Source organism: Lampetra fluviatilis, chromosome 22 (genome assembly GCF_964198595.1).
Source record: "Lampetra fluviatilis chromosome 22, kcLamFluv1.1, whole genome shotgun sequence".
Classification (NCBI taxonomy): Eukaryota; Metazoa; Chordata; class Hyperoartia; order Petromyzontiformes; family Petromyzontidae; genus Lampetra; species Lampetra fluviatilis.
In genome coordinates this window covers 2,746,481-2,762,514 of record NC_136296.1, presented here as the reverse complement: position 1 = coordinate 2,762,514, position 16,034 = coordinate 2,746,481, and the positions used below count along the sequence as shown (strand labels likewise).

The 16,034-nt window shown below is 50.4% G+C and overlaps 1 protein-coding gene across 1 annotated transcript in view; it reads left to right on the top strand.

Annotated features, from left to right (window-relative positions):
- The window catches only part of LOC144938454 (kinesin-like protein KIF13A), a 136,377-nt gene that overhangs the window by 89,406 nt on the left and 30,937 nt on the right, over nucleotides 1-16,034 (top strand). The window contains exons 29-36 of the mRNA XM_078866272.1: nucleotides 817-938; nucleotides 3,014-3,109; nucleotides 4,630-4,710; nucleotides 6,704-6,799; nucleotides 7,914-8,060; nucleotides 8,281-8,358; nucleotides 9,667-9,720; nucleotides 14,766-14,880. Of these exons, the coding sequence (XP_078722398.1) occupies nucleotides 817-938; nucleotides 3,014-3,109; nucleotides 4,630-4,710; nucleotides 6,704-6,799; nucleotides 7,914-8,060; nucleotides 8,281-8,358; nucleotides 9,667-9,720; nucleotides 14,766-14,880 (789 nt within the window). The remainder of the gene's footprint in view (nucleotides 1-816; nucleotides 939-3,013; nucleotides 3,110-4,629; nucleotides 4,711-6,703; nucleotides 6,800-7,913; nucleotides 8,061-8,280; nucleotides 8,359-9,666; nucleotides 9,721-14,765; nucleotides 14,881-16,034) is intronic.

Here is a 16,034-nt window from a genome sequence, read left to right as displayed (position 1 = left end):
AATGGAGGGTTCTCATGACATACAATAGACTCACACAAGCTGACCAAAAAAATAATTATGGATCAAATGTGGCTCTTTGCAGTTAATTGAATGCCATTATTATTCTGTTCCTGGTAACGTCGGTGGTTTATTGCTGCGTGTGCTGAGCTGTGTTTGATAAAAACACCTATTATCGGAGTTCCTATCATCAATTTTCCTTTCAAACGCTCACCATAAGTAAACCACAGACCTTCCCATCATCCCCCATTATCCCAGCCTCTGGTAAGAGGATGGGACCTAGAACGATTGCTGGTATTATTTCTATCGTCTGAGCGTTTTGCGTGGATTAGTCACCGGGAAGAGGTCTCTGAAACACTGCGGTCATCTGATACTTCATGCCAATTCGAGTAAAATTACACACAAGTGCTGAAACATTCAAAGAGGAAGTGACCCAGAATTAGTGGCACATTCTTCCTGGTATTCGTTGTTTTTTTTCCCCTCTACAATTTGCTCCTCGGATAATATGATCCACGCATAGTGGGGGACCAGTCACGGGGATACGAGAAGTTCCGCCGTGTGTGATTTACTACAGCGCATGCTCGTGGGTACTGTCACAGATTTTTTTCATGCTCGTGGCTAAATGCTGTGCAAGCCATGCATTTGTTGAACCACGCGTCGTCCAAACACGCGCGCGTCAAGTCAAGAAGCTGTGCGCACGTGGAGCCATGTGTGCGTTTTAATTCCGCGCGTGTTCGGCCGCTAGCCCGTTGCGCGTGCTGAGCCCACGCTGTGTAGCGGCCCGCGCCGTTGTTAATCGGCGCCTGCGGTTTCGCACAGAGGACTTGAGCTGCGGTGAGGACTTTTCGGAGGAGTTGCTGCCGGGCCTCTCTGCGTTCCTGCCCGGGGAGTACGGCAGCCAGTTCTATTACCTGCCCATCGTGCGCCACGACGACGATCAGGTGGGAGCTCTGCCTCACCTTGTGCATGGGGCTGAGCGCTCACCTGCTACAACACGCAATAAGCGTTCACCAGGTGCGTTCACAAAGACAAGTGCTATCAGCAAGTAGCACCCATGAAGACCGGCACGACACACGAGGCGTTGGGTGGCCCGCGCCACGCCTGGTAACCTTTGTCTCCCGAGTGGTGATGTTTACACGCCGCACCAGGTACTCATTTGAGGCTGATTTGTCATAGGGGAGGCCCAGGACTGGTTCAGATTATCATCACTGATGTTTCCCGTGAGCGGTAATTGACCTCGGGTTGCCGGGTTTGTAGCGGAGCGCTCTAACCGCTTACACTCGCCCTCCCCACACCAGGATGCGTGCACACACACACAAAACACACCCCCTGCATCGGAAAACATTACTCAACAAAACCCTAAATGCTTCCGACCAAATTACACGGCATGCGCGCAATCTCATCATATCTCGAGAGTTAAGCAGGGTCTAACCTGGACAGCGCTTGGATTTGGCGAGGTTGTTATAGGCGCTGGTGGGGAAGTGCTTTTTTGTGGGGAGCAGAGAGCAGTGCAGCACAAGTGCACTGCAGCACCTCACTCACATGCACCCGCGTCTGTGCTCCCTGCCTTCGCCAACCCACCCACGCCGACTAGAGCGTGGTGAAGTACGGTCAAATAATCCCCACGACTCGCACGACATGCGGAGGCCCCTCGTCCGGCAGTGGATTCACGAAGAGATGCGCACGAGCACAGCACCGTGCTGTGCTCGTGCGCTTGCGATGACGCAGAAGTGACGAAGGTGGCGAGTCCTTTTCGAAGCGTAGCTTTTTTTTACTCGGAGTTTGCGTTCCAGTTACTTCATATTTGACCCAGATCTCGGAGGGGGGCCATGCCAGGCCGGACACCTATGGAGGGGCCACTTGCCTGGGCTAAAGTATTGGCCCCAATAACTCTGATCGTGTTCATAAATGCATCTGTCTTCCTATGGGTTCGTCAACTTCATGGCTTATCACTGTAAATTTCACAAAAAAATTCACCTGTGCTGGCAGCTGTTAAAAAATACAGTCCAGATTGACGGCCTGGGCAAGTACAGTGGGTGAGTGTGGTCACAAGTCTGAATGTGTGCCTCCACCTGGAGCGTGTGGGGGCTGTGTGTGTGTGCGCGTGTGTGTGCGTGCACGTGTGTGTGCATGTGTGTGTGCGCGTGTGTGTACGTGTGTGTGCGCGTGTGTGCGTGTGTGCGTGTGTGTGTGTGTGTGGGTGTGCCTGCAGGTGTTCACCTTGCAGCTTGTGTGCCTTGCTGTCATGATTGTGTTCGTGCAAATGTGTGTATGCAGTTGTGCCTATGTCTATATGTGTATGTTTGTAGACACAGTAAGGGGGCACAGGTGGTCATCTGCCAGTCATCTCAGTCAGTCAACTTATGGCACCTGGGTCTGTCCCGTGATCTGCTGCCAGCGAGCCTTCGACACTTCACGTGTCTCAAAGTGCACATAGCATGACACAAACGCTGTGGTGACGTCCTCGGCACTTAGTGGCGAATTGTGGTTGTTGTTGTATGCATGTATGGCCTCCTCCTTTGATTGTCGAGTTGTCTAGGTCATTTAGTTGACTTTTCCAGCCACCGCATGCCCAAGTAGCTTCTGAATGGCATGGACTAGAGAAGTAATAGGCTGGATGATATATGGGAGGGTTTAAGGCTTATTGAACTTGTCAGAGACTGGTGCCAGCAGTGTCAAGATTGTTCTCTGTGGAGGAGCCTCGTGAAGGACGCTGCTGGGCAATTTGAGGCAGTCGCCCTCCAACAACAACGGAGGGCAGAGGAGCAACGCTTATAACAACGAGCGGAGTGCCGGGCGGCGTAAACGCAGAAAGTTGACACAACTGGGAGCGCAGGTGGTGCATTTGCCAGTGATCTCGCTCAGACAACCCACGACACCTGCAGCTGTTCTGTGACCTGCCAGTGAGCGTTCGACACTTCACTTGGCCTAGTACAAGTGCCGTGGTGACATCACCGCCACTTCGTTGGGAATGACACCTGTTGTTGTTATTGTTGTGCGTGCGTGCATACAACAGGTGCAGGTGGTGGCATCGTGGGACGCGTCCGTGCACGACTCACCGCACCTTAACCGCGTCACTCCTCCCAACGAGGTCGTTTACGCCATCATCAAGGTGCGGCCGCACCGTGCTCCCAGCTCCCCCTCCCAGCCTCCCCACCGTGTGGCCGTCGCAGTAAAATACAACGTGGACTCGCATGACAGTGCCACGTGTCCCTGTGCAGAACAGCGGGACATGGGCGTCCTGGGAATCGGAGACATTTATAATTATTGATACTTAATTGACAGAGGGGGACGGTCATGCAGAGGACATGACGAGGTCTTGAACCTGGACTTGAACGGAGGCAGGGACTCAGCAGCACAGATGGCTGGGGAAAGGTGTTCCAGACTGGGCACATTAGGCAGATAGCTCAGTTTGAATAATAATGTAATAAAGCTCGTTGAGACGACTTCTGGAATCCGTATTTTATTCACTTTAGGTTACAACCACTTCACGCTGCTGATAGGCAGCGTGAAGGGACAGATAGACCGAGAGAGACGCACTGCCACGTGGCAACTCGGAGCCCCGCTCCCACGTGGCCCCTTCCTCCATTCGTTCCCGTTCTGACCACGTGTCGTTCCTCTCTACCCCTATTTAATCCCCGGGTCACGTGGTACGCTTCAGCCAATCCTCGTTAGCCTGCATCGAATCTTCCAGGTTCCTTCGTCAGCTCCTGGGACCACGCCCCTGACTCATCTCCCCATTGGCTGAGGCCAAAGCCAACAGAACCAATCTCCATAGCTGTCACCTTTCCATCACGTCAGGGCCATGCCCCCAGGCTTCCCCCCATTGGCTGTAAACCAGGACGGGCAGAGCCAATCACCATGACAAGGTGTGATACGTCAATGAGCCGGATATATTCTCATATTACAATAATAATAATAATAATGCCTTGCAACAATTATGATTTGACAGGAGATGATACAGCGCCCTGAGTGACAGAACCATAAGTCATGACCCTACACTATCACAATACTCATCACAGCCACAGTACTGTGACTGACGGTTTTGGGTTTATCTCACAACGACCTGTGGTGTCAGGAACTTGGTTAGAGTACAGCATGGGCCCAGCAGCGATGCACGTGTCAGCAGCGGATTCTCGATGGTGCACGTCTGTGGTGAGAGTTCCAGTGGTGGGTGATGCCTCGAGAAGGTTTACAATTCATGCAGTGATGAGTACTCAACAGCGGGGGTTACCTCTCGTGCAGAGCGCTTCACCTCGACTCCCATATGGTTGGATGGAGCGGTTGCACATTTCTTTAGAACTTGCTTTGTGTGTTTAGTTTGTTGTCCTTCCCTAGCACGGTTGGCTATGTACGGTGCGAAAGAAGTTCAACATACGTAGAGTGTGAAACAGGCTGCCTTAGTTTGATTCCTGAACATGGCTAGCAACAGTGAATTATATCTTTACCAGTCCTGGGCCTTCACCTCCACTAACCGTCACCGAGTATGCGCCAAGGCCTTCATCCAGCTGTGGATTGACAAAGGGCTGTGAATGATTATTATTATGAAGGCATGGTTGCTGCATTGAGCGCGTGGTGCGTGGCGCTGGCTGAGCTGACGTGTGGCGTTGTGATGCTGTCCCCGTGGCGCAGGTGACGGTGCAGATGAGCGCCCCATCGAGCGTGGAGGTCGTCCTCCGCAAGAGGATCTGCCTCACCGTTGGAGCGAAGCCGGTACGGCTCACACAAAGACAAAGATCCCCCGTGTAGCCTCTACAAGTGCTGTTAACGAGCACCTATGAAGGCCGGCATGGGGGCGCACGAAGTGGTGGATGGCCAACACCACGCCCAGCCACCTTTATCTCCCCAGCGGTGATGTTTACACACCGCGCCAGGTACTCATTTGAGGCTGAGTCTATCTAGGGGAGGTCCATGACCGGCTCAGATAATCGTCACTGGTGTTGGCCGTGAGCGGGAATCGAACTCGGGCCACCGGGTTCGTATTGCGGCACGCTAACCGCTCCACTACCGCTCCCCATATGGCTCACACACACACATGCAGACCCGCGGATACACTTGTGCAGATACATTTACAGTTTCACAAAGACGAGGTGGATCAGAGGTGTGACTCTAATCAATTTCCCGTTACAGCGCGGTTACCAATGACCTCACAAAAATAACCCCCATCACATTAAATTTGTTTTTTGCACTGAATTTTGCAAAAATTCCGATTGTAAGCTTAAAAAAATATCCATTTCACTGTCATGCGACGAACATTACTCTCCCGGTGGAATAGTGGTGCCGCCCACTGTGTGGACCAGAGGTCACCTGAAGGGTTCTCAGAGGTTGCTCTTTGATATCCATTTGTGTGGGCCATTTTTTAGCATGAAGTGTTGCACTGCTGTGTAAGAGATCCCACTGGATTTTTCATCGCACCTCCGATTAGCACGGTTGGCTACATACGGTGCGAAAGAAGTTGCACATTCATACATCTAGAGACTAGGCACAGTCGGGAAGAGAATACGGTTTAAAATTCACAGGCACAGACTCTCATGCAAATGCATTGACACACACGTGGGCAGACGTACGTGGACTTATGGATACACACATACACGGAGACACACGAATGCATGTGCAGAACAACACATGAACATACAAGCGTGCAGACCCACCACGCTCGTCCATGGAAACTCACGTGCACACGTATCTGTACAAACACACATGGACACGTGGACATGTGCACTCGTAGGCCTGCTCAGACGTGCGTGCGTGGGCACGGACTGCTACACATTGGATATGCATGAATATACATTGACAAAGACAAATATGTCCTGTATATCCTCTTAACAGGCTGTTAGCGGGCACCCTTTAAGACTGGTACGGCACACGGAGGGGGGGGGGGTGGCCAAGACCACGCCCAGCCACCTCTGTCTCCCCAGTGCTCATGTTTATACACCATACCAGCTGATAATTTAAGGCCGAGTCGACCAAGAGGAGGCCCAGGACCGTCCTCTCACCAATGTTGGCCTTGAGCGGTAATTGAACTCGGGTCACGAGGTTTGTAGTGCGCAGTGTTCTAATAGCCCTTTGCTCCCGACTACACATTGACATGCACCCACGCACGCTCGCCAGCTCAGACATCAACAAGGGCAGGCGAGAAATCAGCAATTCCCCAGATCCGTGGCGGTGAATGGGACGCTCGGAATAATGGCCCTCTTTTTGAGCCTTGTTGTATCTTGAAAAGAATTGCAGTGTTGTATTTTTGCCTTCAACTGGCTTCACAAGCGATGTTATTTTTGGGTGGTGGTGATTGTAGCGGTGTCTTGTCTTGGTGTGCTGTTAAGTTGAGATGTGTTTGTTTTGTCTTTAAAATTATTTAACTGCATGAGCACATTTTATGATAATTATTTATATATGTTTTACTTCGTAAAAAAATAGTTTTATTGTCTTCAGATATTCCTTGTGTTGCTTATTATGTTGATTGAAATGTAGGTATTGTTTCATTATACTGCTGCATAGAGTTGTGTTGCTACATTGTTCTCTGCAGCGATGTTGATTTAATGAATTGTGTAGCTTTATTGCATAGATTTGCGATGCTGTAATTGTGTTGTTTTGCTGCTCTCTTCCATTGGCTCGTGTTGCCCCGTCCACATGTGCTGCTGTGTTGCCGTGTTGCGCCGAGCCATACTCACGTAGCGCTTGCTGTGTGTTTTCTCCTGTCCCACAGAGCATTGGCCAATACCTCAAGCGCCGCATGTCCTTCAAGGGCTCCGTGCTGCAGGCCAGCGCAGTTACCTACGAGGTGGTCTCCAACATCCCCAAGGCACGTGCAGCCTCCTGCTCCCCACTTTTCCCCCAAGCTTTCCTCTGCTCACTCTAATCACTGCCCTGCGTTCGTTTGAGTCCAGTAAGTCACAGGCCCAGTGATCTCTTGCTCGTGCCACTCCTGGCTGAAAGGCCTCCACTGGAGCGAGCTCTCGAGGGGCCCCTCTAGAGTCGTATTTTGGTCTGCTCTTCCATGTTGGCCAGACATCTTAGGAAGAGGTGGGATTATTTGAACCGGTCCTGGGCCTCCTCGAGGTTAACTCAGCCTCAAATGAGTACCAAGTGCGGTGTGTAAAACATCGCCACTAGGGAGACACAGACGGCCATGCGTCGTGTTGGCCACCCACCCCCTCGTGTGCTGTGCCAGCTTTCATAGGTGTTCACTAACAGCACTTGCCCCGACAATCTGTTCAGGCTACACGGGGGATCTTTGTCTTTTGTCTTTGGCATTGAGAGTGAACATGTGAATGGTGTTGATAGTGTAGCGGTTAGCCAAGACGTCTGGCCAGCGTGGAAGAGCAGACCAAAATCCCTCTGTAGAGCGGCTCTCTAGAGCTGCCTCCAGTGGGAGGCCCTTCCACCAGGAGGGGCGCGAGAAAGCGATTGCAGGCCCGCACCTTGGCACCGCGCTGCGAACGCGTAGACCCGAGGTCTCAATTCCCATTGAGGGCCAACACCAGTGACGATTATCTGAATCGGTCCTGTGCCTCCCCCTCGGTCGACTTAACCTCAGATGGGTACCTGGTACGGAGTGTAAACATCGCCACTCGGTTGATAAAGGCAGTCGGGCGTGGTGCTGGCCCTCAACCCCGTCGTGTGCCGTGCCGGCCTTCATAGTTGCTGCACGCTAGCAGCGCTTGCCCCAACAGTCTGTTCAGGCTATAACGGGGGATCTTTGTCATTTTATTTGGTGGTTGTGTAGGTGTTGTTTATGTTTACGTGGTTGGCATTCACGGTGTTGACGATGTTGCCGTTAATGCTGCCCGTGACGGTGTTGATAATGTTTACATTTATGAATGTGTTGATTGTGTGTTAATGGCATGCATTGATTGGTTCCGTTTTATGCTGATCGTGTTCGTTCTGCTGCTTCCGCCACCGCTGCTGCTGCGTAGGCGTCGGAGCAGTGGGAGGACGGCGCAACGCTCGCTCTCCTGGCCGCGCGGGGCGAGGGCGGCGAGGACGGAGAGAGCTACATGGACAAGTACACGCGGCGCATCCTGGCGCTCGGAAACCTGCTCAACATGGAGCGGCTGAGACAGGCGCGCGGCGCACCGCTCACTCGCACGCCGCAACGCGCGGCTCTCGGCGGCGCCGACAGCGACGGAGCGTCACTAGAAGCGGGCCGACGTGGGCGACGAGTGCCGACTCGCAATGTTGAGCAGTCGTGGGCGAGGATGGATGCTTGTCGAGCCTTGGAGCTTGGCGGTGAGCGATGATGACGATGTCGTCGTGTGGGTGCACGTGTGTGTTCGTGTGTAGGAGGTGGCTCTGATGGAGTGTCTGACAGCCAAGGGGAAGCACGTTCGCAAGAGCTGCAGTACCCCGAACGTGCACGCGGTAACTCGCACGCACAGAGTACTCGCACACTTACACACCCACGTATACACACTTGTGCAAAGACGAAGATCCCCGGTATAGCCTTACCAGACTGTTTGGGCAAGGGTTTGTCAGTGAGTAGCACCTATGAGGGCCGGCACGTTTCCGATGGTGGTCAGCACCTAACCCGGCCGCCTTTGTCTCCCGAAAGGTGATGTTTACACACCGCACCAGGTGCTCATTTGAGACTGAATCCATCCTAGGCGGAAGGCCCAGAACTGGTCCAGATAATCGTCACTGATGTTGGCCGTGAGTGGGAACCAAACTCGGGTCACCGGGTTCGTAGCGCATTGCACTAACCACGACGATACTTCCGCTACAGACACACAAACACACGTACACCATTATTCTTCTCATTCTGCTGAATGAAGATCACCTGGGGGTCCGTGGGGGTTGCGTTACAACGCTTCTCCACACCGGTCATTGCGGCTTGGCAATGGCAGGAAGCAAGGACGACGCTGGGAGCATAGTACAGTACAGCAATGGATTTTGCAGCACTGCCCTCGGCTGCCTACCAAGTAGCCCCGGGGTAGCAGCAGCAGCAGCCTGTGATATTAATCCAATCTTATGGACAGTAGTTGTCCTTGCAAACACGATCCAGGCTCAATCCTGCTTAGCTTCAGAGATGGGCGCTTTCCAGATGATATGGTCAAAGGTAAAAGGGCTCTATCCAGGCCTGGCTCCAACCCCTCTCGGATGGGGGGGAGGGCAGGAAAGCTGTTACGTGGGGGGCCATAGCAGTGATTCACCGCTAAGGAAAGTTAACTTGAGGGACATTTTGTGGTGCAGTGCAGCACCACCATCCTAGCATCGGCCATGGTTATTGTTCAGTAAATGTCTATGCTAAATCTAAACAATTTTTTGTTATTTCACCAGGTAAGGCCCACTGAGTGATGTTGCTCTTTTTCAGAAGCGACCTGGCCACAAATGATAGCTCAACGAATTGGCTTATCACGTGGAAATTTATACCGGCCAAATACTCTAAACGCACGTTTCTAAATGTGGAGGGAAAAATCGGAGGACCCGGAGAAAAATCCACGCGACCACGGGGAGAACATGCAAACTCCAAATATGTCGGGGTCGAGATCGAACCTACCACCTCTTGTATATCAGGCGAGGTATTTAACATCTCGCCACCATGGCACCCTATGCCCCCCTACTTCAGATCCCAGTAGTACGAGGGATGTATGTGCACACGCAGCTATATACACAGACACAATAGAATAGGAACAATCATGCTTCACCATCGCATTCCGCGTGTGTGTTTAGCTATCTGGGAGCCGTCTGGACCTGAGCAGTGGCTATGAGGATGAAGACAACAAGGTGAGAGCCACCCCCTCATGAATCACATTGTCGACAGGGGCATAAACCATCATCACGGGAACTCCGGTCATCTTCCGTTGGCCGTCGCTGCTACAGTGGTTGAATGACTTTTGTCATTCTATTATCCGTGCTCTAGCACAGGTAAGAGTTGTAACTCAAACACTGTCAACAGAATAATAAGCTTTTGTTCCATTTTATCCAAAGTCCAAGGCAGCAGCAGTGGCTTGTGTACGGCATCGCCCGCTTTCAGATGCGCTTCTGCCGCCGTCTGGAATGCTCTTCCTTCCGATATGAGGAAGCCACTGGAGCTATGCACTTTTAAATCTAGACCAAAAACTCATTTCTTTGGGACTTCTTTTTTTGTTCAGTTTGTTGTCCTTCCCCCGCACCTCCGATTAGCACGTGTGGCTACGTACGGTGCGAAAGAACTTCCACGTGCATACATACAGTGCTTCACCAGGACATCTTCCCAAAGAATCCGAGGATTCTGTCTGCTTAATTTGAATAAAAATACGGTCAATTTTTTATCTTCTGGGGTAGTGATATGGATAATTCAAAACACATTCATGAATTGGGATATATTTATGGTTTACTTTGGTAGAACGGGGTGAAAATGTAAAACCTGATCGTTCTTCTACACGGTAAAGCAGAAAACACATTTTTTACATAAATCAAGCTAAGTTATGAACATTAAGTCATTGCACATTGAGGACATTATTCTACAACCCCGCGTTGTTCTTGACTTTGCAGACGTTTGTGGTCGAGTGGGCGCTGGGTCGCTGACTCCCGACGAGTGAGCAGCCGATAGTTCTTGACCAACGTTTGGCAAAATTAGTTCTTGCTCCGTTCGCATGATGAATCCCTAACCCGAATAATCTGCCCATGGATCATCGAGCGTGAAATGCACTGAGTTGAGTTTTGGGTAATTAAGAAAACAAACACACCGATAACTGGTTACCAGTTTGCCGCACACGTATAAATGTCGAGAGCAATAAACACAACTTGTTTTAACTTTCTAACTGAGCAACGAAGGCAGCTGGTGTTGTGTAATGGTGAGCACGCTACACTTGCGAATCTGTTGGTCGCCGGTTCAATTCCGTCTTTGCCGGCGCTGCAGTTGAATCGATGGGTACGCTTCTTACGCCACGGTTGGGCCAGCAGGTCGCGCATGTGGGGTTAAAGTGTGGGGTACGCGCACCTCTGGCCAGTGTGAAAGAGTAGGCAAAAAACATTGACCTCCAGAGCTCCATCTAGAGGGAGGAGACCCTTCCGGCAGCAGTGGCGTGAGCGAGTAAATTGCAGGGCTGCGCCGTTACACTTTGTTCAAGGTGCACGCCTCCGTGCGGTTAGCATGCTCGCGCGTGCCGATCGATGCGTTCCGTACTAAAATTCTAATCTAATTTATGTTTGTGGAGCGCTTTCACTCGAGGCGCTTGACGGAGCTTACGTAACGGTGACCTGAATGGAATGATCTAGATGGCAGGGGCGTACGCAGATTGCGGAAAGAGTGACAGCCATAGAGGGGACATTGGGGCTACAGAGTACTGAAAGCGATTCCTGACTCCTGACTTTTGCTGACTTTCTGAACAAAGACACCGATTTATCGTCACTTAACAGCCCTAGTTTAACATTTAAATTAGCGTTGGGGATTCTGTTAGGTTAAACACTTGTGTTCATTGTGTGGAACTTGCCATTAATTATAAGGTCAGAAATACAAAACATGTGGAACTATTAATAGTTTCATATTACCAGGTCAAAGCCACTGAGCTTTATTGCTCTTTTTCAGAAGCTACCTGCCATCAATGAAAGCTCGACTAAGTGGCTTATCACGTGGAAATTTATAGCAGGCACATTCTCAAAACGCACGTTGATTCGAAATGTGGAAGGAAAAACCGGAGGACCTGGAGAAAAATCCACGTGACCACGGGGAGAGAGACACGCAAACTCCAAATATACAGCAGGCGTCAGGGTCGGAATCGAACTCATGACCCCCTGCGTACCAGGCGAGGGATGTAACATCTCCTAGCCACCGTGGTGCCCATTTATGCCAAAACAACTTTGGCATAAATATTATTTGTATCGTTTAGGATGGCGAGAAGGCAAGGATAAGCGTTAGGTATGGGTTAAGACTTTTGTTGAGCATGAGTGTTTGGTTTAATGTTTGTGTTAATGATTTAGTAAGCATAGCGACGAGGCCAACATGAGCATTGTGAAGTTAGCGTCGATCGTTGTTGGGGGAGTGGTGGCGCAGTGGTTAGTGCACTTCATGATGAACTGAGCGACATGAGTTTATTTCCCAGCCATCAGACTTGGTGAAGTATGGTCAAACAACCCCCCCACGACTGACACGATGTGGGGAGTGCCTCATCCAGCAGTGGATTGACAAAAGGGGCTGTAGGAATACGGTTAGGCATAACATAAAGATTAGGACCTGAATGCATGTTGAGATTATGTTTTAGCGCAAAAAGTGTTAGGGTTTAACATTGCGAATTTTGTCGTGAGCCGAATGCTCAAAGCTAACATTGCAGCTATCGTTCGGGAACTGTGTGGGTAGCGAACGCGTTAAAGTTTTCCTTGGCGGTTGATGTCTGTGACGGTATTGAGAACGAGACGGTCTCCTGGCCACGCGTTAGTGTGTGCGCGGGCTGTGAGGCACCACGTGCGGATGGAGAGAAACATCTCTAGGTCAACGTGTGATCAGTGCGCATCTGTGATGGACTAGACCCACTGGAGTGCGCCGTATCAAGTGTTCTTACGTACTTAGGGTGCACATGGGCCCGACGTGGCCTGCGTCGCTCATTCTCGGAACTCGTGAATGTGAAGTAGCGTCTGCGATTTGGAAATCTGACGGGAAGTGAAAAACGTTTAAAAAAATCATTACTAATCAGCACGGCGTCGCTTTTTATGTCGGGTCAAGTTGAGCATCATTCATGAACGTCTGCGTCCAGTCGTAGCTTCACGCTCGATGATGGCAGCTCGATCTGGGTGGTTGTTTTTACTCAACTCAGTCTCATTTTACAGTCGATCAATTCTGCTACACTTTAATACACAGGTTAGCAATTCTTCTGCGTTTAAACTTTTAATAATATGCATTGCAAGTGTTGCATTTTAGTGCCAGTTATATCCACATTGTGCTATTGTTGTCGCGTCATGGTTGAAATAAATCTGGTTTAGTCCGCAGGGAATCAAAGGGGCCCCGCAATGGTGAATGTTAATTCCCTTGCCTGGTATGCAGGAGGTCGTGGGTTCGATCCCGACCCTAGACGCCTGTATAGTTGGAGTTTGCATGCTCTCCCTGTGGTCGTATGGATTTTTCTCCAGGGTCTTCTGGTTTTTCCCTCGACGTTTAGAATCAACTCGGCGCTTAGGGTGTTCGGCTGCTGTCAATTTCCACACGATGAGCCACTTCGTTGAACTATCATTTGTATCGCCAGATCGCTTCTGAAAAAAATCTATACAGCTCAGTGGGCCTTACCTGGGTGAAATAAAAGACAGTTGAGTTCATAGTTTAGTTGAAAGTATGTCAGGGACAGATGCCTGCAGATGATAGCACGTGATTACTTCTAGCTCACCTCAATAGGCCTCCTCTACTCCAAACAAGATCGCGTGCATTTGCACCCCCTGATAAGTGGTTTAATTACTTAATACAGTTACTCATAGCAAAGGGGTCGCTGGCATTACAGTGTAGTGCACAAACCACTGCACGTCACTTCTCCGCCCCGGAGAGCACGATGAGTGAAATACTTGGCAAAAATATTCGTGAAATTTTAAATAAATTAAGCATTCAATAAAAGGTTATATGTGTGTATGAATTGCAGCAGCGGGTGCTTGTTCACGGGTGCTCGCCTCAAGCTATGCAAACGGATACGTCTTTATATTTTGTATGGCTTTTAACGTTTCTGGCGACGCTTACAAGGCTCCCGCCAACGGCGCAATCCCCGTCCAGTCTGCGAGACGAAAGAGGTCCCTCTGTGAGCGGAAACGTCTGGACAGGATCTGACTCTATAAAGGCCCAGAGTGACTCCAGCGTATTGTGCAGTGTCTCTGCAAAGGGCTTTGTGCCCCAGCTAAACGAGTCCTACTTGCCGTTCTGCTACACTGAAAAACACGGACGCATCACTAATGCGTGCCATGGCCAAATGTCAAAGCTGCTATCGGTCAAAGTAATGGGTAATTACATGACATTAATAATTCACTCTGGCTTGTCTTATGATGGGAGAAGCTCCACGTTTCTCACTCCATTACATGAAAATCGGTTTCGAAATGTCCCTTACAGATCAAATAAATGAAAAAACTATTTTCTCTCCGTGTAGTAGTCTGTGTGTGTTCCTCTCTCCGTGTCTCAGCGTAAATCAAGGCACGCATCATCTCCCCATGCTCCTTTGAGCACTTGTCAGCTTTTTTATTTTCTCATTGTAAGTGCTCTGAAGAAGGCCCAATACCCAGAATGTCACCTGTTATGCCTTTTCCTCTTTTGGCCACGGTGCTGTTTAACAAGTGGGCTTTCATGACCAATATTCATAATAAAGGTTTTTGGGTTAGATCGCGGATATATAGAAATGTGTCGTTAACCCACCACCACGAGACACAGCCAATGAGTCGGGTTTGTCACTTGACCAAACATTACTAATTGACTGTGTCGGGTGGTGGTGGGCTAGCGACACATTTACACTTGACGAAATCTAACCCGAAAAACCTTTATTATGCACTGCGCTGTTGGTTGAGTTTTCGTTGTACTTGTGTGCTCGCGTGAATATAAATAAATAAAGGTGCTCTCTGTGAATTTTTTGAAACAAGGAGGCACATTTTTCAAATTCCCTCCTCCTGCACCCTCTGTCCAAGCCCGCAACATTAACGGCTACGTCACAGCTCAGCTGTTTGGCAGGTGGCTTGTGGTGGGGTAAAAGTGTGGGCACGCCCACCTTTTTGGTCAACGTGGAAGAGTAGACCAAGCACCCTTTCGGGGTTCCCTCTAGCGGAGGGACTCCTCCGTCAATGAATTGCGTGGCCACACCTTTGAACCGCCTTTCTACCTTCCCCATCAGCGATTCCCCGGGAGCACCCTGGAGCTCTCGTCAGCAATGCGACGCAGCTGCCAGGAGCTGTCGCCGCCGCAGAACGCGGCCTCCTCCCGCACGTCCACCCCCCACTTGGGACAAGGTACGGCGGCGTCCGCTGGGCACGCAGCGCAGCTCGCAGCCAGCGCGGGCGTTGTAAAGCGAGCACACACCCAGCGCTCGCAGTGGACAGGACGCACCGCACGCATCGTCGCTGGAAGCTTTAAACGGAACTTTGTATACTCTTTGGTTCTTTCGGTAAGTCACGTAGGTAGAAATAGAACAAAATAAATCACGACGTTTCAATAGATTTGAACCGCCTCTACGGGGAGGATTTCCACACATCTGTTCGAGCTTTTAACAGAATGCGAGACAAGAAGGCTCAAATGACCGAGTCTTTCACCTTTCTGAAGAGATGCCACTACCACAAGCTTCTCTTCACAAGGCAGCAGACATTGTGCTGCTCGCAGCAGACATCGCGGCTGTCGCGATTTTCACCTAAAGACGATGGCTTGTGTTGCTATCGAAATGTCGTGATTTATTTTGTTTTATTTCTACCTACGTGACTTACCGAAAGAACCAAAGAGTATTGATTCCTGCAGTCACAATAGCTTCAAATCAAGATTTGAACTTTTTATTTTTCCTGGTAAGGCCCCACTGAGCTGTGTAGATCTTTTTGAGAAGCGACCTGGCCACAAATTATATCCCAATGAAGTGGCTTATCATGTGGCGATTTATCACAGCCAATAACTCGAAAACGCATGTTTCTAAATATGGAGGGAATAAACCAGAGGACCCGTCAAAAAATACACGACCCTCTGAACACCAGGCGTTAACATCTCACCACCGAGGTGCTTGCAGTGCACAAGATGCAGCACGTTCTGCATTGCCCTGATGCACGTGATAGACCGAGTGTGGGCCGTACGCTGCGACAGCGCTTAGCAGCCAACACCCACCCTCCAGCATGAACCCCTGGCATCTCTCGCTCCCAAACTAGCGCCCTTCCCTCAATCCCGGAGTCTCGACAGCAACGGTCGATGTGACACGTGTTCTCAAGGCCTGTGGGTGACCCCTCAGCCTCCTCCAAGCGCTTGTGGCTACGGAGCTATGGAGTGCAGAGGGCCTATAATCCTCTGCTGTCACGTCTATGCTCCTCTTCTTCACCAACACGCATTGAGCAACAGGCCGTGTGTTTGTCAGTGCAGGTTGGTGGCCGAACAAGCGGCGTTGTTTGTAGAGTGCTGCGTAATGGTGCAA